Genomic DNA, 23,988 nt, shown 5'->3' with positions numbered 1-23,988 from the left:
ATTGAAGGGTTTTTATATTTGCTATTTCAATTCCATTGAAAGGTTTACACACAATAAAAGCTAATACACGGGAATAGATTTAAAAAATATAATCCTAAGTTTAGGAAATCACCAACTTATTATGTAGTTTAGATACAATTAAAATTCCATCTAATTTTTAAAATGATCTTAATTTTATAATTAAGGAGTACTGTTATATGTGACCACATTTGATTAGTCGGGTATCTGACTTAGTTACGAAGGTCTCTACAATAATTGTGGGATTCACCTACGACTATGCAAAATACTCGACTGTGTCATTAAATTTGACAAATAAACCTTGATAGAACATCTAAAAGTCAAAAGATATTCATATTTATACTATATAATATGAACAAATGAAAAAATTAAAATTAAAAAAATACATTGCAAAGAAGATACTTGCACTGAATTTCCTGTAAAATCATAGATTATCATCAAATACATTGATAGTCCTTTGTTTGAATGAATAGTGCTATGATTAGAGTGCTCTTATCTATTGGATTGAATGCAAGTTCACTGTGACAACACTGTTATCCTAAAATTGTCCTATTTGAATATTTTATAAAAAAAAAAAAAAAAAAAACAGAAACAAAAGTCATATCATAGTTAATGACTTGTTTGGTTTGTAATTTTAAAAACAGTTCTAAAAAAATTCAAAAAATCAGAAATTATTTTCAGGAAACAATTTTTTATAATTATCTAAAAATAGATATTTTTATATGAGTTTTCTAAAAACTGAACTAAGATATTTTTATATTGTTTTATGTTTTTCAGTTTTATAAAACTGTTTTTATAATTACAAACCAAACAGGTTCAGTTACTTATAATTTTTTTATTTATATTTATTATTCCATGAAAACATGAGTCCTCACAATTATAACTCTTATTTAAAATTTTATATGTACTGAACAGTGAGCTTAAATAGACAATGAGTTTGTAGAATCCAAGTCCATAACAATTTAAATGCCCTTACCCCATCAATAGAAATTCATAGAATATGTTGAACTCAATGCATAAAGCGATAAAAATAACATATTCGGTGTACATTATGATGATATGTTGGATAGAACACACCATTAGAGCTCCATCTTTTTTCTCATGTCAAGCATGCAAGTTATTAACTCTGCATGTGACATTCTATGTAAAATGAGAATTTGTTCAAGACAACTCAAATGAAATAGACATCAATTATATTCTTACTTTTATTTTTATTTTTATTTTTATTTTTTAACTCAAAGATAGAATATATATATATATATATATATATATATATATATATATATATATTGAAGTCTCATACACTAAGTCACATAATTCGCTCAAACCACTAGCGCTCCATTGTTCCGCGCGTGAATTGGCGTTTTGAGAGCGAATTCGCCAAAAATTCACGCTCTCATATTTTTGAATTCGCGAATTCAATTTAAGAATTCGCCGGTTTTTAAAGTTTAATTTGACGAATTGTGTAAGGATAAATCACGTATTTTGTTCAAGAATTCGACGATTTTTGACATTAAATTCACGAATTTAATGTAAATCTTGAGAAATTTCGATTTTACTCCCAAATTAAATAGACCAAATAAGGTTAATTATGTTAAAAAGTAATCAATTTAATTTAATTAAGTAAACTCTGTCTAAAAATCAAATAATATAACAATATACTTAATATTTAATAACGTAACTTACCTTCATTAGACAATATTTATTAGTAAAGAAATAAATGAATGAATAACTTTTCATATTCTGATTGTGAATTTCTAAATCTCTGATTTCTCAATTTTCTATCTCTATTAAGTGTTGGGTTTGTGATTCTTGAACTTCTTTCACTAGTAATTGAGTCTTGATTCACCCTTGTAGTCTTATTCTCAATCCATTATTTCCTATTCTCTCTGCTATTACATTTAGGGCTCTTTGAATTGAAGGAAATAGGAATAATTTATGCATTTTTATAAAGCAGTTTGTATTGGTTGTAATGGACTCATATTTGATTCACTATTCTATCTTTTTATTTGCATGAAATTTATTTAAAACATATATTTATTATTATAAATTAATATTTTATATATTTATAATGCGGCGTTCTAGCGGCGCTCCCACTCTAAGATTTTTCTAAGATTTTTTGGGATATGTCGCTCTCGCGTTCTCGCTCCCGCTCTATGTGACTTAACTCATACAAATGTAATTATCTTTCAATATAGAAATTAACTTTTTTAACTAATCTTATTCTGGTTAAAAAAAAAAAAAAAAAAACCTAACGAAGAAGACTAATCTTATTCTAGTTATATGGCATAAAACTCATGATCCTCAAATAGGTCGTCAAATCTTTTTCTTTTTTGTTTTTTAATTTAAATATGTTGCAGAATGTAATGAAGAGTTATTAGTTTTTTTAATAATAAAAAAGTAAAACAAATATAATTTAATATATATATATATATATATATATATATATATATATATATTGAAGGGCATAATCAATTTATTACTAGAAATTAATTTATATACCAATGGAAAATTATATTGACAAGATTTTAAACTATAACTAATTATCTTTAAATTACCCAAAGTCAGTACACTCAAACATTGCACCTCTGGTTTCTAAAGCTTGAAAAATGGATTCATCCATAGACTTTGGGGACGAGGGTTCAGATCTCTATCTATATTGTGGCCAGTTTGTTAGTTTAAAAGTCTATTAAAGAAGGTTGTTAGTGAAAATGGATAAGGATATTCGAACCACTAAAAAAACCTATTTCATATGTTGTACAAACGGATCCCAGTCACACAGTCTGTGGATGATCGTGATTCGAGAATTTCATTCTAAAAGATGGAAATCCATCCAATCACATTTTGAATTTACTAGCTTCAATTCACTGCATGAAAAAACAATTGCCTAAAAGCATAAAGCATGTTTGATTGTTACAATTTGAATAGTATCAATACATTTTTAAAAAAGAGGCCAAAATCAAAAACAAAAAATTGATGCTCCCGTAATGTAGCAAAACAATGTTCAGAAAAAAAAAAAACAACCCCTCAAAAATGACATTTTTAACTAGCCTTGCAATACTTTTTTTACAAGACATATTTTTATATTTTTTGCTTTCAAAAATCTTGTAACAAATACATGTTACCAAACAGGCTTCCAAATAGTACTGAACACACTTCAAAACAGAATAATTGATTCTATTTCGGATCAAAGTAAAAACACAAAATAACTGTAATTGTCAAACGAGCTATAATTGTTTTTGCTTAATGTGGTTTTATTCACGTAACAAAACAATACTGTATTTGTTTATGTCCCGAGCTCAAGAATAACCTTTAAATAATCATTTCTTTCTAGTCCTTTTCTATTATCACTGATAAGGTAAAGTTTTAAATTTGTAATCACTAATTACTCTGATTCGGAGTGGTTGACGAAGACATTATGACGAAGACATTATGTATTATTATATAAATAAAACCAGAAGTTATTATAAAGTTTTTTTTTTTTTTTTTTTTTTTTTTAAACACGCCATTCAGTTATGAGTAAGATTCAAAAGCGAGATCAATGACTTACCAATTAAATCCTTACCTATTAAATCCTTACCAACACCGTTATTATATAATTTATAAAACTTAATTTAGGTGTGTTACAATATTGGTTCCAAAGTCAAATGTTATTTTAATGGCTAAGTATATTCTAGGAAGGTTAAGCATGGTTGGAGATAACATTGAGGGCGTGTGAGTGTGAAGGTGATTTAATTGGGCAGTTCACAATATAATGGAATCGGTTAGCAAGTAGTATTAGTTATGTTAAGTAATTAAAGTGGTTGGAAGGTCTTGACAAGAGAGGGCTAAATGGGGAGCATGCATAAGTAATACGTATATAATAATACTAACGTTCATCATCAACTTTATTTTATTGCTAACCAAAAATTTGAAGTCAACCTTGGTGTCAATTTTTGCTTTGTTATGGGCCTTGGGTCCAGTGAACCCAAAGGCAGTAAAATCAAAGTTTGAACTTCCCACCTAACCTTTGACTATGTTTATGTTGGACAAAAGAATAAAGTAAGGAGAAAGGGAAAAGCTATACAAGAAAAGGCCAAGGCCCACAACAGAGCGCCAAATTATGAGGAAAAACAGGGGCTAACAACCCAATGCCTAAGGAAACAGGCCAACTAGCCCCAGAGAGAGTAACTGAAATCCGAACAAATATCAGGTTAGTGTTTGATTGGATTTGGGTTGACCCACCCAAGTTGCAAGAATGGTTTTACAATGACAAGCAGACCAAATCTAAATTGGGCCAGTCTGGCCCAGCGGCCAAATTTCATCCTTTTTGAGGGGCTTCTGTCTCATAGATTGATCATGTTCCAAGCTCCATGAAACAATTATTAGAAATAATGTCTAAAACTCAATCGCACAAAGATTTCAACTTTAAAATTAATTCAATATTTTTGATTTTTTTTTTTTTTTAAAACTAAATATTTTTGAATCTTGATATGAAAATAAAATGCATTTGAATATTCATTCTCTCCCTTATGTCAGACCTCTAAAAAGGAAGCATTAGGCCATTTGCACCAGCCTCTCCGGATTTTGGCTCTCTAAAAATGCCACTTCAGCTTTTCCAAGAGTCACATCAGCAATTCCAAGAGCCACGTCAGCAGTTTTCGCTCTCCAGAAACATGCACTCTATCAGGCTCTTCGAATTTTCGCTATCCAAAAAAAATAATAATAAAAAATTTACGGCAATATTTTTCAATCGAACAATATTTTTCAACGGCAATATTTTTCAATCGAACAATATTTTTGAGAAAATAGAAGAAGAAATAAGTTGAATGGTAGATAATAGAGATGTGATGAGTGATGGTAGGAGTTGGGGTATTTATAGAGATTTTAAAAATTTTAATTTAATTTTTTTTTTGAATAAAGTTAAAACATTTGAATTTTTAAACTTTTTTTTAAAAAAATTATAGCTGTTAAGGCACTGTTTGGTATTGTAGAAACAGTGCCTTAACGGCCAAATACACTATTTGGCCTACTCATTTAAAATTTAAAGCAAATTTTTTTTTTTAAAAAAAAACCAAATTTTAAGGGGGAAAAAAAAGAAGGTAAAATTTGAATTTTTAAACTTTTTGTTTAAAATTATAGCCGTTAAGGCACTGTTTGGTACTGTAGAAATAGTGTCTTAACGGCCAAATACACTATTTGGCCTACAAATTTAAAATTTAAAGCAAAAAATAAAAAATAAAAACAAAATTTAAGGGGGAAAAAAAAAAAGGTTTTTTAATATATTTTTGGCCCAATTTTTTTTTTTTTTTTTTGAACAAACAATGCCTAAACAACATGTTTTTTATTTAATGAATTTAATTTTATTTTTTCCCTAAACAATATGTTTGGCTACTATTTGTAGCCCTTGCAAGAAGGGCCCAAAAACAGGCAGCCAAAAGGCGCCGTTTTAATCCAGAAAAAACAAAAAAAAAAAATATCACGATTGCGGGCCTGCTCGCGGTCAATCTGGACCCCACCATTATCAAGAGCCCGCTGCATAGACCCAAAGTTGGTTTGGCTCGCGGAAAGGGCCTTCCGCGAACCCACTGCGGATTGCCTTAGAGAAGGAAATTGATCTTCAAAATACAAATAATCCAATTTCATTTTGAATTTCACTCCTAGCTCATACTAAAGGTGATAGTGATTTTTTTTTTTAATTTCCTTTTATTATTATTATTATTAATTTTTATTTTTTGTGTTTATAAAATTTTATATGATCAATTTGTGGGGTACAAGAATCAGAGGAAATAAATGAAGGGAAAGGATAGAAGGGATGGTGACATTTTTTATTGACTTGACGAGAGGGAAAAGGAATAATGGTGGAACATCAAATCCTTACAGACACCATTTTCAATTTTGTGAAGGGATTGTGAACATCAAAATGCCTTCACAATATGCATTAATTGGTTCGTAAGTTTGGTAATATTCTAAAAATTGAATACAAAAATGAGCACTAGTTCATAATTTTCTACTTCCATATGCAAGAGTAAGAATTATAAGATATTGAATGTAATATCAAAATAAGTGACACAATAATAGTATTTCATTTCCTTTCAAATACAAGGTGGACAGTAAAAAAAACGGAGCAGACCATGTTTTTTTTTTTTTTTTCCCACTTTCTCTTAATGGGTAACTCTGTCTTATTCATACATCTAAATTATAAAGACAAAACAAAGTCCATTAAGTTGAAGGTGAGAGCTTCGCACTCTATCAATTAGGCCATGAGTAATGTCTGTATTATATCCATATATTAACCTAACCATTAAAATTGATTCGTGATATATAGGTTTTTCCTGGCTGCCAAACCGCCGGTATCACATTGTTTGCCACCAAGTTCTTCCCGGACTCGTTTGAAGTGAGCTTGATAGAGAATGGCGGTCTCAACGTGGAACCCGGGTCAAGTTTCCAGACTGCACCCCAAGATTGCTGCATGGGCAGCCACGAGTCCGAGTCAGCCTGCTTGAGATCAACTTTGGCTAGGTTACCATCTCCGGCTTGGAACTCAATTACTGAAGCAAAGTAATTAGGGTTGGAGCCAGCATCCACATGGAAGGCTATGGAAACTCCGGGATAGTGGCACTGTACTCTGATAAACCCATTCATCCATTCCAACAAATTAATTAAAACTTGATTAATACGGATTAAAGTAATTGAGATGATTATATTACCCTAGCAGTAGGATTACCGTTACATCATTAAAAAAATAAGTGAAGCATTTCGTGAGAGAATATTCATATATTCATTACACACTACACACACATCCACGGGTGGGGTAAAGATTTTAGTTTAGGAGAAATTATATAAGGGACCATAAGGGAAAAAAATAAGAAAAAAGAAAAAAAAAGGTTAGAAAAATGACAACTTAAAAAAAAAAAAAATAGAATTTAATTTATTAAGAAAATTTTAAATTTTATTTAAAGAATTTAAAAAATAAATGAGAAAACAACTACAAAATTAAGAGATAATTTTAAAAATTAATAATTTAAAGAGACATTATATAAAAAAATGCATATATAATTATACATGTAAAATAGAAAAAAACTTCGAGTGCCCTGTCATACACCCTGTCATACACTAACTCGGCGCACATCATATTATATTATATATATACACAACACATGTACCCACCTTCTATATTGAATTTGTAAGAGTCCAGCGTTACGCAGTTGATCTGCATGGGCGGATTTAGCCATGGCTCCGAAAGCAGTGCCACTTAAATCAAAATGAACAGACTCTGAGACGCAACCAGGGCATGAATCTGTTATCACTACCTTTACGGGAGCCCCAGAGCATGCTTTATTGCTTCTGCATTTTACCTGTAATATATTGGAGACCACACACACACCCACACACCCACACATATATATATTAATTCATCACTCGCATCAAATAAAAACAACAATAATAACCAAGTCTATGATACATATATATATATAGAGAGAGTAATGTATAAGTATTTGAATCATCATCACCTCATAGCAAGCTCCACACCCTTTGCCTGATTGGAACAAAGAAGGTCCACCACTAGATATTAAGGAAGAGAATGGGGGTTGCTCCACAGCATTGCCATATCCACACGCCCCACCTATATATACAACAATATATAACCCATCAAATATTGTAAAAATTAATCATAGCTAGTCAAACATGCATATATACGTTACACACACACACACATATATATATATTACGTACCATCGCTTCCAGCACCATTAGAGCTACCATACCATGTTGCACCAGCCAGAGACCAACCGGAATTAGATTGGATTTTGGATACATTAAGACGCTTGGGATGGAAGCATGAGCAAGAGGTAATCAGAAGAGAAAAGAGAGTTACAAATAAAAGGAGAGGGAAGGAGTAGTACTTAAGAGCCATGATCAAAATTAATGCTCAAAAAATCAGTATTTGTAGTATAATTAATGTGGCTATATATATAATATTGGTTGTATTGGTGGGTTTTACACTTAACTCACTGCTATTTATAGATCGAGTGAGAACAATACTTGTTTTCAGTTGCACCAAAAAGTCAGATATATGAGTATGAGAATGCTAATTCGAGATTCATAATAACCAATTAATCTGTCTCTACGTTTATTTGCTTCCATAGGTCCATAACTAAACAAAATAATCTTAGTTCACTCCGTACCTTGTTTACGTCTTACCCAAATCTCGTTATTATTTTATGATAAATCTTGTTTCCATTGCTCCAAAATTTTCCATGGTAGTAAATCTATCATGCTTGATCAGTGCTGTCCTCCTACTTTAGTCTTTACCACACCTTTTATAACATTAATTTAATGCATAACAAAAATGATCCATATATATATTTAGATATATATTAAAAGTAAGGTTTTCTCATTCAACTATATTGACTTAGAAATTATGAAGCACACAAGCATTTTTTTCCAAGGCTTTTTTTTTTGGGGGTTTGGATAGATGGAAAAAGAAACATAATGGAAAACTTTTTCTACACAAAACACATTAATAATATTTTTGCGTGAAAGGAGTGTCTTTTTATTTGAAATTCAAATTTTACCCGTTAACTTAATCTTGCAAAACAACTTTTTTATTTAATTTTTTTTTTTTTTCTGATTTCAAAGAAGCTGAGTGCTCTACAAAATAACTCTTTTTTTGTTTCCCCCCAGTCTTCCATTGGCACAAACTAATTTGGTTCAAACACCATATACCTAAACATAGTCTTATACTATGGATGGCAGTGAGGGGAAGATTAAACACTCTCGATGCTAGACCTGTCCTCCACAAACACTACACTAACAGCTGCTATCTTTGCAATTCTGCTTGGGAGTCCATTGACCATCTCTTCTTCAAGTGTGCCTACACTTCTCGCATTTGGAAGTTTGTTCAGGAAGTTGCAGGTTTCTACATCAGGCCTGACAATTGGACACAGCTACTGCAATGGTGTACTGCCCATTGGAACTCCTCATATTTCTTAGTACACAAATTACTTTGGGCTGCAACTGCTTATTTTATCTGGATGGAGAGGAATGCTAGAGCTATAAACAACTTATCAGCCCCATTTACTACCATCATAGCTCAGGTGAAGAGTTGTGTTAGGGCCAGACTTGCAACAACCAAGCTTACATCCAGCTCTGATTTGAAGAAAATTCACTCCATCCAAGAAATGCAGGCATTGTTCCAGCAAGGGTGTGCCTCCTTTGGTCGCCAAACTCCTGCGAACACCTTGACTCATGGTACCGAGCATGCTGATTTTGAATAATCATACTACTACTTTGATGGAGAGTTATCCTGTTGATCATAAATGAGTTTGTCCTCTTTGAATCTCATAGTTGGTGTACCGTATTTTGGATTGTTTGTTGTTCATGTTTGTTCTTCGATTGTCGTTTCCCTTAAATGGGGCTCCATGTACATTCTTCAATCTTATATACAAGCTTACCATTTACCTAAAAAAAAAACAAAAACATACAATCAAATCTCTCTTAAAAAAACACTTCTCTCTTGGCCTTGTTGATCTACTAGATATTTGATGTTGTGTAATGGTTATATTGCTGGTTGTTAGTTTTATTTGGAAATGGAATTGTTCCATTTCAGGTTCTTTGTAATGCCGCTCTATTGTATCTTGTACTATAACTTTTATTTTTGAATTTATAAAAACAACCCATTCGGAAGAAAAAAAAAAAACAAAAAATATTTTTTTGTTTTTTTTAGTTTCGTTTCTCTTAAATTAATAATTAGTTCTACTTCTACTTAAGAAAATATTATAAAGTCTTATTTTAAATATAAATAATTATATTATTAAATTTAATAATCCATTATTATTATTATTATTATTATTATTTTCACTTTCATGCATTCCAAAATAACAAATTAATATTTTCCTATAATTTTTTTGAATAAATTTTCATGCTAACAAAATGCACGTTAAAAATAATTTTTCTTTTTATTCATTTTACTTTTATTTTATTTTTTATTTCTTTTCTTACTTATTTTCATATAAGCAAATGGAATCATAACTCATTGGAAATATAACTAACATTCTCAACTATTCCTAGCTCTCAAATTCAGTGAAATCAGAATAAATTAATTTGTATTACATATTGTGGTCAAACTAATCGAATTAAGGAAGGTTGATGAAGGATATGAATTTGGTAAAATCAATCAAATTAAGGCAAAGATGGTGATGGGTATAACTTTGCACAAACTAATTAAAAATTTGAAAAAATAAACCTTATTGTGCGTTTAGTAAATTATTAAAAAATTAATCATTTTGCTTTAATAGTGTGTTTCTATTGATTGGTTGTATTAATGACGCGGTGCATTTGTAACCAATAAATTTTAATGATGTAAAATGAGGATTAGGGGTGTGCAAAAAAATTGTCAACCAGAAAAATCAAACCGGAGTTGACCGAATCGAACGGTTTGGGTCAACCGTTCGATTCCATAATGGTTCGGTCCGATCACGGTTCTAAAATAATGAAATCGTAAAATTTTGATTCGATCCCGGATTAGGGTCCTACAAGACCAGACTGGCCTAGACCAAACCTTTATAATATGTGTATGTATATATATGTATATGTGTCTGTGTATATATATATATATGCGTGTGTATGTATATATATATATATATAGCTATACCTATATACTACTCTTAACTTTGCAAGGAATTTCGGCACAACAATCAAACGTAAGTCAACATTCATCACTATATGATATATTTTTTATTTGCTTTTGCTTCTCACAATGTTTTGATTTTTGGCCCCAGGGCATAGTGGCGTTGGCATTTAGGAGGTAAGTTTACTTTCGAATTGTACTTCTGACTTAAATGGTGCGTGTGTTGTGAGGCCGATACACATGCTCTAAGGGAAAAAAAAAATGCTTTAATTTTTGGGTGCATGTCAACATTCCTCCATTATCTCATTTTTTTTCTTTACTCACGCCGCCTCATTCATTTCTTAGTTCTCATCGTCGTGGGATTCAATTGTTGATCAATCTCTCTCACGCAACATTCGAAATTCGGTCATTGCCGTTAATCTTTTATCGCTGTCATTGGTGACATCCTTTCTCACACTCTTTTCCCTTCTCTTTCACTTTCAATTCACATATCTCTGAGTCTCACGACGCGATTACACTTCAAGCACAACCAACAACGATAACATATCAAGTTTTGTAGTTTTCAACCACAGATTTGTCATCATTTTCAGTTTCTGCAAGATTCAACCTTAATTTAATTTCTAGAGTTTAGCTTTCGGGTCTATTTTACCAATTTTTCACTCTCATTCTCTCTCTCTATTTAGTCTTGGATTTTGGAATGTGAATACTTTATTGTTATTTTTGTTGTATATACAATTTAAGGGGAAAAAAAATAGGGAACCATAGGGAGCGTTTTGATTCTAAAAATTCTCAAAACCGAGAATATATATATATATATATATATATATATATATATATACTTATCCTATTTTAATAATATATCATAATATGTAAAAGTAATTTAATAAATTTATAGTATATTTGGGGTAAGGCAACTCTCTTCTAAAACTGTCCCAAAACCCGCTAGGTTTTCAAAGAAGCCGCCCCCATCTCCTTCCACATTTACATAATCTGTTCCTTAAAAACATCCCGTTTCAGTTTTGGGTCGGGGCGGGCTGCCCTCGCATATGTAGGGATTTTTGCCATCTCTTATCATTATTTTGTGAGTGAAGGGGTGAGTGACATCATGTAGTTGGTGCCAACGCCATATAGAGACCTCACCCACAAAATTCCTGTCTTTTTTTGGATTAAATGGAGTAAAAGTCAATTCATATATATACTCATTCATTATTCTATCCGGATTCAATATTAGACGAACTCTTTCTTGTAACAATTTTGACCTAATAATATTTTATTTACTTTTCAAAATGGATAAGAATTCAAATAATGAGTTTGTGCTAATTGTCAAAAAAATAAATAAATATAAAAAATTATTGGGCAAGCAAGATACCCACTTGCGTGGCCCCACAGAAGCTCATATTCTAACAAGGTGCGTCAACCCACGCCGTGAGTTCCACTATATTTCGTGTCCAAGCATCCACAATATCTTCTCCAGTCGAAGACCACTCCACTTCTTGAGGTAGGTAAGTCTTGACCTTGCACAAGAGAGATGTGGGTACAGGAAGCCTCAAAAAGCGAGGGCGGAGCTGTAGGTCACGTGACTTGCACCGATTTGGTGGCTGACTGGGGTTTTTTTGTGATCGAAACAGCCGTTTGTGGTGGTGATTACTGTTGAATATCTTATCATCAAACGGTTATAGAACACGTGCGCATCACATAACATGCGTCCAGTAATATTCGGCGGGGATTTGGGTTTTATGTATGTATAAAATATAACTATGACTTATGGGCCGGAGGGAGTACAAGAAAAGGCCGAGGCCCATATACAAAACAGCTAGTCCACAAGAAAACGCCAATAACTGGGCTAATAACCAGACCATGTGCCTAAGGAAACAGGCCCAACTAGTCCCGGATCTGGCAGAACAGATCTAGATTGGGCCAGGCTGGCCCAGTGTGCGAATCTTCATCCACTTTTAGGGGTTTCTGTCTCATAAATAGATTGAACATGTTCCTCCAATCTCCATGAAAGAATTATTATAAACTAATGTATAAACGAGTCTGATCCCAGAGGAGAGATGAATATTTGCAGAGGCTGATGCAGCTTCCCAATCGGAATGGGCTGAAATTTTAGGACAGGCATGCCAAAGTGTGTATTTCTTGACGGATCCAGACATGATCTTCATTGTGCTTAATATATTGCAGACAAATATAAGTGTTGCTTAGACTTCCGTCCTGGATAAGATTTTAATCCGGATAATTTGAGGAGGAGGAATCAAGTGATGCCGCTTAGACTTCCGTCCTGGATAAGATTTTAATCCGGATAATTTGAGGAGGAGGAATCAAGTGATGCCATGTCAAAATTCAATTGACTAAGATTTCACCTATAAATTTAATTCAAAATTTTTACTTACCCAAAAAAAATAAAAAATTTTGAACCTTGATATGAAAATGTATGTAGTGCAATTGAAAATCTAGTCTGTTAATGAGAAAATGGCGGTATATATCCATTCCATCCCTTATTTGAAATATAAATATGTTGATATAGAGACAAAATTGAATGTTGGTTACTAGTTTGTAGAATTTCTTATGAAAGGTCAAATCCACTTGATTTTTTTATATATGGTGGTAGTGTAATAATTTTTAAGATTGTGTTTCTCAAATCTTATATTAGGTAACACACTTACACACGTCTAAGGAACTTGCATGATCATACTTTTCGAACATGCGCTACCAATAGAAATTTTGCTCGTATTACCATTGCATATTTTGGTTGCCTACATTATCTTAAATTATATTTTATTTGTTTATAAATTGTCAGGTCACTTAATAATTTAAAATATTTGAAACTGCATAGTTTAGGAATACTATAGATCATTAGAACGTCATGGTGTTTTTTTTTTTTTTAACATAAAAAAAAAAAATTAGATTATTTATTTTTAGTTCCAGTGGTTATTTTATACTTTTGTGAAAAAATATATCCTCCAATAATAACCAATCAGTGTCATACCTGGACCCTATATAATTTTTACAAACCTACTTAATATATGGTTGATTTGTTAATGAAATGAGAAAGAGGGAGGAGAAAAGAAATATGTTGATGTGGCTGTGTAAAAAAGTAGTATAAAATACACATGGCTGACGTGACAGTGTATCGTAATATTGTGCCAGAGATTAAAAAAAAATTTACACATCATACGCAACAGTATATATTTTACACAAAATAATGTTTTAACAGACTGCTGAAAATACTCTTACAAAAATACATATCAATTTTTAAACAATTCAATTTACATGTACGAATTCAATTAGAAGATCTTTGTCCATTTTGATTTTAAAAAGAATCAAAGGAAAGAGAAGGGAGGAAATATTTTTATTTACTTGATTAGAGGGAAAGAGAAAGAGAAAGAGAAAAAGAGAGGAATAGTATTTTCAAATTTCCAATAAATGGATATAAAGGGGGAAAAGAAGGAAACTCCAATGCTTTTCTTTATGTCATTCCCAACTAAACAATTGAGGGAAAGGACAAAGATATAATTTCCCTCACCTTTGTAACATGTCTCGTCATCTTATTTTTCCTTCTTGTTTAATATTCTTCTTAGTTCTGCCAGAAAAGTCCACATTTATCTTACAAAGGTGCTCAAAATGTCAAAACCATATGGTTAAGACTTTAAGAGATTCGAATTGCAATTGTAATCAAATTCGTTTCCCTTAAAATACTTAATCCATTAGAATATTTGCTAATCCCATCAAAATGACTCAATTTTCAAACTTAATTAGCTTCTTACTGAATAAATTTCAACTCTTTCGGCAACATTTGTTTTTTTTTTTCTCCTGTTTCCTTTTTGTTCTCAAAAGTTCAAAAAACACAAGAAACAGGTTTGTAAAAGTCCTTTTCGACAAACGTATCAGTATACGTTTTTCCTCTTGACTTTTTGTTGCTCTGAGAAAGATGAAATTGAATAGAGAGATAACAGGAAGAATCATGATGAGATGAAAATAGGGAGAGGGAAAATCGGATCTAAATGTAATCCAACAGCATATAAGAAACAGATGAACACAAAGAGAAACGTAGAGGAGGTGAGAGAGATGAAGATAGGGAGAGAGACGTAGAAGAAGAGGTGAAATGGGAGTTAATGGAGAGAGAAACGTTTTTGTGTTTTATGTCGCAAAGGAAAGGAAATAACGTTTGTTGACACGGCTATGTCACCTCAAAGTCAGACGTAAATTCTAACTATATACTCCATATCATTATATTTTTTTAATAGAGAAATTGTTAACCGTTTTCATCTGAAAAATGAACACCATTATGCTATATACCTAAAAATGATATTACATTATTACATTGGGATCGAAACTAGCAAATTTAAACTTGTGGATTCACAATTACTAAATTATGAACTTACAAAATGAAATTACACAAAGTACGGAATTTCGGAAAAGAATTATGGACTTCATGGTTTGGCAATTATATTAAGAAGCCCCCGCGGGCTAGCAGTGATGGTGGGGCTTGGGACTGCCACACAGGATGTCAGGGTTCGAGTCCTTTACCAAGCCTCTAGTTTCGTCGACTTACCCGGTATTGCAGCTGTGGGGCAGGCTGCCGTATCCCCAATTTGGTGCTTCAGGGTGGGGCCCTAAGGGTCGTGTCTTGGGGAGTTCTGGGTTATCAAAAAAAAAAAAAATTTATCTTAAGAACATAAATACGTGTAATTTCCCTCGGTATGTTAATAATTTTATAATTTTGTATCCATAAGTTATAACTACCTAATTTGTTAGTTTTCTTACTTACATTTCTTTATATAATATGTATATATTTTATATTTTAACTTATTTGTTAAGCTAATTTTTTTTTTTTTTTTTTTTTTCCAGCTAAATTTAAGTTAGGTTAAAATAAAAACTAACATAATATATACTGAATATAACATGCACCAACACATGTAACATAGGAGTACTTCATCTCCTTTTTAAAGTACAAGTTGGAGAGTAGAAAAAAAACCAGTTATATCAATAAATAAAAAAGACGAGCAGACCACATTTACTCCAAAATGGGTAACTCTATCTTATTCATACATAGGTAAATACATATAAAGACTGCTAGCCATTAAAAATTGACTAGAGATCTATAGGTTTTTCCTGGCTGCCAACCGGCGGGTATGACATTATTGGCCACCAGTGTCTTCCCGGACTCGATTTCAGTGAGCTTAATAGAGAATGGGGCCGTCAACGTGGAACCTGCGTCAAGTTTCCAAACTGCACCCCAAGAATGCTGCATGGGTTGCCATGAGTCTGAGTCCAGAGCCTGTTTGAGATCAACACTGGCTAGGTCACCATCTCCGGCTTCGTACTCAACTACAGAAGCAAAGTAGCTAGGGTTGGAACCAGCATCCACATGGAAGGCTATGGTAACTCCGGGATAGTTGCACTGTACTCTGCTAGACCATTCAATTTAATTAATAAATTGATATATAACCCTAGAAACAATTATATAGTTCAAAATCATGTAGTGACCAAAAAACAGAACATTAGTTTAAAAATTATACAGTTTTGTGATCGTACTGGCATGCATATACCCACCTTCTATATTGTATTTGTAAGCGACCAGCATCACGCAGTTGATCTGCGTGGCCGGAGAGTGCCATGGCTCCGAAAGCAGTGCCACTCAAATCAAAATGATTAGACTCACAACCAGGGCATTCATCTGTTATCACTACTGTTACCGGAGCCCCAGAGCATGCTGTATTGTTTGTGCATTTTACCTGAAATCCATCATAACAATAACAATTAATTTATGATATATATATATATACACACACACACATACATATATATAGTAATGTAGATTTTAGTCATGATCACCTCATAGCAAGCTCCACACTCTTTGCCTGATTGGTACAAAGAAGGACCACCAGCAGATATCAAGGAAGAGAATGGGGGTTGCTCTACAGCATTCACATATCCACAGGCCCCACCTATATGTACAACAATATATAACATCAAATATTGTAACTTACAATTATATATAACTAGTCAAACATGTATATATATGTTGCCAATTAAACTTTATACACGTGTGTGTGTGTATGTATGTATATATATATATATATATATATATATATATATATTACCATCGCTTCCAGCGCCATTGGAGCTACCATACCATGTTGCAGGAGCGAAAGACCAACCTGAATTAGATTGGATTTTTGAGACACTAAGCAGCTTGGGATTGAAGCATGAGCAAGAGGCAATCAGAAGAGAAAAGAGAGCTACATTAATTAAAAGGAAAGGGAAGGAGTAGTTAAGATTAATTAGAGACATGATCAAAATTAATGTAGCTGCTATAGAGATTGGTTGTATTAATGATGTGTTGGTCACTTAATTGACTGCTATTTATAGAGTGAGAGCTGTGCTTGTTTACTTGTTTTCAATTGCATACAAAATATCAGAGGCCGTGTGCCCTTACAACAAAATCTGGGCTTCATTTATTTTATTATGGAAAATGCCTAGAGGGATTTTATATGCATTTTTTAAAATATAAGCATTTTCAACTCATAAGAGTTTAAATATATATATGTGGACCAAAAGGCCTAGTGGCCCATAGGAGAATGGGTGTGTGTTTTAACTTCCAAATATTATCATCCATTGCTCATACATAAAAGGCCAAACTCAGAAGCTCATATTCAATAAGGTGGGCCAACCCATGCCGTGGGTCCCACAATATTGCCTTGGTGTCCAATTATCCACAATATTTCTGCAAACGAAGAAACTCAGTTTTTTAAAGTAGATACGCCTTAACCTCGCACAAGATTTGCGGTTGTGATTGATAGCGATACATACATTCATTTATGCATTAACCTAGCCGTTAATGGTGGTTGGTTATTGACCGTTGAATATCAGACGGTTAGAACACGTGCGCGTCACATTCATAATAAACATACGTCGCGTAATATTTGGCGGGATTTGGGTTTTTATGTATATAGACTTGATTTCTGTTTTAGTTTATTTTCTAAGGTCATTTTGTCTTTTAATATTATTTATGCCATATATAAATATATATATATGCTCTGGATGCAAAATAATTGTTGTTTTTTAACTTTTTAAACACCTTGTTTCTTTGAGCCTGGGCTGTGCCTATATGGCCTCTCCGTTTTCTTCCTACTGTTACATATCAATACAATTGCCATTTATTATTCCGAAAAATATTAATATTTGTAGTTGTTACCAAAAAGTCAGTCTTTAAGGTTTTTTTTTCTTCGAATTATTAATTAAATTAGAAAATTTGAAACTTTGTTTTTTATTTTTATTTTTTTAAACTTCAATTTATCAGAGAAATTTCTAAAGAACAATTCGCTTGCACGGGAAGTTCGGAACACCTTTCTTTTCCATAACAGCTATTTAAAAAATTGGTAATAATTCTCAGACCTAACTTTATGATTTTTACAGCTTTGGAAAAGTCCAAAACTTAATGGGCCTATCTGTAATTAGATAATCCTATTAACATATGCTTTTGAATGTGTTTGAATGGGTTATAATACACACCGTGGGCTTGCATATTTTTCCGCGGAATCTAGTACTGAGACATCTAACACGACCAATGGTGGGCTTAATTTTGCCTTTTAAAGGACACTTTTGGTTTGTAAGGCCTGACCCTAGTTCATTCTGGGTCAGACCTATCCATAATATTGGAGCCCAAATCCAAAGAAGTAGAAAAGCCAGAGTTAGCCCAAAGCCATAAGAAGCAATATTTTGAACTTCTCCTATTACATGAAGCACTTCACATCATATATTTATCAAACCAAACAAAACTTACAGATGTCCAAGATACAAATATAAAAAGGGGAAGAAGTTTGAATTAAATAAAGGTTGAGGTTTGGTGAGTGTCTCAAGAAGGACAAGGAAGCATGGGATGAAAATACAATAAGAAATATACTTGTTTTAAGCTTCATTCCATCAAACTGCAAGAAATTAACCTAATTTTTTTATTTGCAGTGCCATCCTTCATTCCTCTCAGACAATACAGTAGAACAAGATACCCTGGTTTGTTACATTCATCTAATTTTTTTTTTCTTAAACACAACAAAAACTCGAAGATAAAGATTAGATATTTGTTCGGCCCTCATGTCTTGTTATTTAACTAACTCTTTATTTGCTTAGTGGCAACACCACACATGTCCAATACTGATTTTCGAAATATATAACAGCATTCTAAGTACATTTTATCTTTCAATTAAAACTCATATTCTAATTTCTTTGTAATATATATCTTATTATGATGTTTTGACTATTCTTAATTGAATTTTTTTTTTTTATATTGGATTAATATGGAGCACGATAATAATAAGTAATCAATTTGGGGGGCAAAAAGTGTATAGTGGCTGGCCTTTGTTTATCAAAATAATAAGTGGGTGGAGAAGGGGACAGTCTTAGTTGGTATTAAGAATAAAATAAGAGGTTGAAGGTTTGAAAGTGTAGTTAAGCCATTCAGAAAGTGGTCGGAAAGGAGTATAACATCAAACCACAAAGCAATACGCCAGCTTTATTAATTTTTAATAATCATAATCATATGATATATACCCACAACCACCATGCTAGCTTCTTCTTATCTTCATCAATCTTATATTTATATTGGAGTCTTGTATGTCTTCTCCCTTGTTTTGTTTCATTTTTGGTCTAAGAAACGTATTTTTAGAATGTATCCAATTGGCATCCCTTTGTGCATTGATTAAAAAATTCGGATTCACATGTATGAGAATGTGTAAAAACAATCATGCTAGTATTACACCAAATGTAAAACGTGTACAAGCATAAGATATATATATATATATATATATATATATATATATATATATACACACACACACACACTCTTATATAAATGCCTACCAAATGGTCTTAATCCACACCAAATTTGGATGGAAAGTGAATAGGAGTATAATAGGTATAAATAGATAGGTGGGTAACAATAGCAGCGATCGACCTAGAAAATTATATAGTTGAATTTTCTTTCATTTTAGTTGGGGCAATGTTAAAATTTTATGGGTATATAATACAAAAAATAAATAAAAATAAAAATAAAATAATAAAAAATAAAAAATTTAGTAGTATATAACAATTCAGTGGGAGTGACTGGCCCCACTATAAATCCGTTCTTGATAATACCTAAGGGCATCTCCAATGACCTCTTAAATGGACTCTCAAACTCAAAATATAGCAGGTTAATGAAAATAAGACACTTTAATGGCCTCTCAAAAGACCTTTCATATTTTGAGATTCTCAAATGTATTCTCAATTATAACAGTTCTCAAATGATCTCTTAAACTCAAAAATATAGTAAGTGAATATAGGCACTCCAATGGACTCTCTTAAAAGGCCTCTCATATTTTGAGATTCTCAAAAGCTGTTGAAATGAAAATAAGGCAACTCTCAAAATATGAATAATTGTTGTATCAAAAAATAGCATTTTGAATGAAATGCACTATTGGAGCATAATGCAAAAGTATACCTTTCAATATGGAAATTAACTTTTTTAACTAATCTTATTCTATTTAAGAAGATAAAATGAAATCTTTGACGATTGGATTTAAATTACCATATAATATGGCATAAAACTCATGGTCCTCAAATAGGTCGTCAAATCTAATCTTTTTGTTTTTTAATTTAAACATGTTGCAGAATGTAATTAAGATTTATAAGTTTTTTTTTAATAATAATAAAAAAAGTAAAACAAAGATAATATATATATATATAGAGAGAGAGAGAGAGAGAGAGAATGAGAGGGGCATAATCAATTTATTACTAAAAATTAATTTCTATACTAATGGAAAATTACATTGACGAGATTTTAAACTATAACTAATTATCTTTACATTACCCAAAGTCAGTACACTCAAACATTGCATCTCTGGTTTCAAAAGCTTGAAAAATGGATTCATCCATAGACTTTGGGGACGAGGGTTCAGATTTCTATCTATATTGTAACCAGTTTGTTGGTTTAAATTTCTATGAAAAAAGGTTATTAGTGAAAATGGAAACATTATCTGTCTTCCTAAATCAACTTAATTTGGCCTTATAGAGAATTTTGGGTTTTGATTCGGTATGTTGTACAAAGTACAAACGGATCCCAACTTACACAAGTGTGTAAATGATATTGATTCGAGAATTTCATTTTAAAAGTCGGAAATCCATCCAATCACATTATGAACTAACTGGCTATTCAATTCACTGAAGCACTTTTGAAAAAGAGGCAAAAACCGAAGAAAAAAAAAAACTCTAAAATAACATTTTTTAACTAGCCATTTAAATTTTTAAATGTGCAACACTCTTTTTACCAAACATATTTTGATATTTTTGCTTTAAAAAATCTTGCAACAAATATAAGTTACCAAATAAGCTTTCAGATAGTATTGAACACACTTCAAAGTAAAATAATTACTTCTACTTTGGATCAAAGTAAAAACACAAAGTAACTATGGTTCCAAACGAATCTTAATTATTTTTGTTAGATGTTGTTGTTCCAATCCCGTAACCAAACAATATTGTATTTGTTTCAGTCCCAAGCTCAATGATAACCTTTAAATAATCATTTCTTTGTAATCCTTTTCTATTATCACTGATACGGTAAAGTTTTAAAATTTTAATCACTAATTACTCGGATTAACCCGACGTTATTATATAGTTTATAAAACTTAATTTAGCTGTGTTACAATATTGGTTCAAAAGTCAAATGTTATTTTAATGGCTAAGTATATTGTAGGAAGGTTGGAGATAACGTTGAGGCCGTGTGAGTGTGAAGGTGATTAAGTGGGCGGTTAGTATTAGTTATGTTAAGTAATTAATGTGGTTGGAAGGTCTTGACAAGAGCGAGCTTAATGGGGAGCATATATAAATAATACGTATATAATAATAATAATGTTCATCATCAACTTTATTGCTAACCAAAATTTTGAAGTCAACCTTGGTGTCAATTTTTGCTTTGTTATGGGCCTTGGGTCCAGTGGACCCAAAGGCAGTAAAATCCAAGTTTGAACTTCCCACCTTACTTTTGACCATGTTTATGTTGGATAAATGAATAAACTAAGGAGGAAGGGAAAAGCTATACAATAAAAGGCCAAGGCCCACAAATGAAACAATTAGCCCACAACAGAGCTGCCAATTTATTAGAGAAAACAGGGGCTAAAAACCAGCCCAAATGCCTAAAGAAACAGGCCAACAAGATTTTGAGCCAAGAAAACAGTAACTGAAATCCGAACACATATCAGGTTGAGGTTTGATTGCACTTGGGTTGACCCACCCAAGTTGCAAGATTGGTTTAACAATGATAGGCAGACCAAGTCTAGATTGGGCCAGTCTGACTCAGTGCCCAAATGTTCATCCTTTTTATGGGGCTTCTGTCCATAGGAATAGATTGATCATGTTCCAAGATCCATGAAAGAATTATTAGAAATAATATCTAAAACTATGCAATGTCAAAAAGATTTCAACTTTAAAATTGATTCAATATTTTTGAATCTTGATTTTTTTTTTTTTTTCCTTTTATTATTATTATTGTTATTTTTTGTGTTTATAAAACTTTATATGATTGGTATAGGGGTGGAGCTAATTAAGGCCCGAGGGGGCACGTGCTCCTTGCCCTTTCTCGAACCTACTAGGTATATATTTTTGCTATATACATATATTTTTATGGTAATGTCTCCTAAAATTTTCAAATTCCTCTAAATTTCTTTTGAAAAAAGAAAAAAAAAAAAAAAGTTACATATATTTCCCTTCTTCAAGTATACCATATATTTTTCCTTTTCTAATTTTTATTTCCATTTTCAAAAAATTTCTTTTTTCACTTATGTATAATTATGTATTGTTCAATTTTTTCTATTTCTTTCTTTTTATGATCACATTTGTGATTGTATATAATTAAAATATTATTAATCAATATTTTTATTCTTATATTTGTAAGTATATTTTTTTTACCGTACTTATTTAGTATCTTATTTTACGAATTATTATTATTTTTATTTGCTTTTTGATTAAAATTTTTTTTTTAAATAAATACATTGTGCCACCACTGAAATAAAATTCTGAGTCGGCCCTGATTGATTAAGTAACACGTTTGTTAAGAAACTTGCATCATCAATTACTTACCAGAATCAAAATAACAAATTTTGCACGATCAATTTGTGGGTACACGAATCGGAAGGAAAAGGAAAGAGATGGGATGGTGATATTTTTTATTCACTTGACGAGAGGGAAAGAGAAGGGAAAAGGAATAATGGTGGACACAATTTTCAATTTTCCAACATATGGAGATAAAGGAAAAAGGAAAGAAGCTTCTACAGCTTTTCGTTTGTTAGGTCATGCTCAACTAAACAAATTGAGGGGAACAAAAAAGATTTCTTTTTCCTCCCTTATATTTTTCCCTCTTGTTTAATTCTCTCTCCTGCCAAAATTAAAAATTAAAAAAAAAGAAAGTGTACATGAGACATCTTTTTAAGTGTCCAAAATGTCAAAACCCCGATGGTTAAGAGATTCGAATTGCTATTTTTATCAAATTTGTTTCCCATCAAATTGACACAATTTTCAAAGTTAATTATGTGAACTAATTAGCTTCTTATTGAATTATTTTCAACCCTTTCGGCAACCTTTGTTTTTTTTTTCTCGTGTTTACTTTTTGTTCTCAAAAGTTCTTAAAACACAAGAAACACGTTTTGTAATGTTTTTGAATTTTTTTTTTAAAAAGTTAACAATTTTTTATTGAAAAATGAAAATTATTCAGTTAGCCAATTCACTGCAAATATTTAGTGCAAGAATAATTTTTCCTAAAATTAATGAACATTATCAACTTACAAAGTAAAATTATAGAGAGTATGAAAAGTTGTTGATTCAAAATTACTAAATTATGAGCTAACAAAAGTAAATTACACAAAGTATGGAATTTTTAAAAAGAATTATGGACTTATGAACTTTCTTTAATAGTTTGTTGAACATCAAAATGCCTTCACAATATGCATTAATTGGTTTGTAAGTTTGGTAAAATTCAAAAATTGAATACAAAAATGAGCACTAGTTCATAATTTTCTATTTCCATATGCAACAGAAAGAATTATAAGACACTGAATGTAGCATCAAAATAAGTGACACAATAGTATTCATAACAGTAAGAAAAAAATAAAAAAATAAAAAAAAAATAAGTGACATAATAGTATATTATCTCCTTTCAAATACAAGGTGGACGGTAAAAAAGACGAGCAGATCACATTTTTTATCTTTTCAAAATGGGTAACTCTGTCTTGTTCATACACTGGTTCCACTAAGCTGACTATATATATTTTAATTATATATTTCCTGACAAATTGAAGGTGAGATATTATATACATGTATTAATATAACCA

At 31.6% G+C, this 23,988-nt stretch overlaps 2 protein-coding genes across 2 annotated transcripts; both read right to left on the bottom strand.

Moving 5' to 3' along the window:
• Positions 1-6,294: 6,294 nt before the first annotated feature.
• Positions 6,295-7,915, bottom strand: LOC132278275 (putative expansin-B2). Its single transcript, XM_059780076.1, has 4 exons — positions 7,735-7,915; positions 7,512-7,624; positions 7,168-7,355; positions 6,295-6,625 (listed from the first exon to the last, which is right to left on the bottom strand). The coding sequence occupies exons 1-4, from the start codon at positions 7,913-7,915 to the stop codon at positions 6,295-6,297; spliced, it is 813 nt and encodes a 270-aa protein (XP_059636059.1).
• Positions 7,916-15,590: 7,675 nt separating this feature from the next.
• Positions 15,591-17,084, bottom strand: LOC132276493 (putative expansin-B2). The gene is made up of 4 exons (XM_059777930.1): positions 16,735-17,084; positions 16,466-16,578; positions 16,184-16,365; positions 15,591-16,038 (listed from the first exon to the last, which is right to left on the bottom strand). Exons 1-4 carry the CDS (start codon positions 16,922-16,924, stop codon positions 15,711-15,713), a joined length of 813 nt encoding a protein of 270 aa, XP_059633913.1. The 5' UTR covers positions 16,925-17,084; the 3' UTR covers positions 15,591-15,710.
• Positions 17,085-23,988: the final 6,904 nt, after the last annotated feature.

Source organism: Cornus florida, unplaced genomic scaffold (assembly GCF_030987335.1).
Source record: "Cornus florida cultivar Cherokee Brave unplaced genomic scaffold, ASM3098733v1 CherokeeBrave_3.0.0_Hap2_Chr10, whole genome shotgun sequence".
Taxonomy (NCBI): domain Eukaryota; kingdom Viridiplantae; phylum Streptophyta; class Magnoliopsida; order Cornales; family Cornaceae; genus Cornus; species Cornus florida.
The sequence above is the reverse complement of the archived record's forward strand: the minus strand, read 5'-3'. Positions and strand labels throughout refer to the sequence as shown.

Bases quoted from the DNA above. Each gene is read 5' to 3' on its own strand.
- LOC132278275 (XM_059780076.1), bottom strand. From the start codon at position 7,915: ATGGCTCTTAAGTACTACTCCTTCCCTCTCCTTTTATTTGTAACTCTC. The intron at 7,625-7,734 runs GTACGTAATATA...TTGTATATATAG, and splicing joins TAATGGTGCTGGAAGCGATG to GTGGGGCGTGTGGATATGGC. The intron at 6,626-7,167 runs GTGGGTACATGT...TGGGTTTATCAG, and splicing joins TTACAAATTCAATATAGAAG to AGTACAGTGCCACTATCCCG.
- LOC132276493 (XM_059777930.1), bottom strand. From the start codon at position 16,924: ATGTCTCTAATTAATCTTAACTACTCCTTCCCTTTCCTTTTAATTAAT. The intron at 16,579-16,734 runs GTAATATATATA...TTGTACATATAG, and splicing joins CAATGGCGCTGGAAGCGATG to GTGGGGCCTGTGGATATGTG. The intron at 16,366-16,465 runs GTGATCATGACT...GATGGATTTCAG, and splicing joins AGTGTGGAGCTTGCTATGAG to GTAAAATGCACAAACAATAC.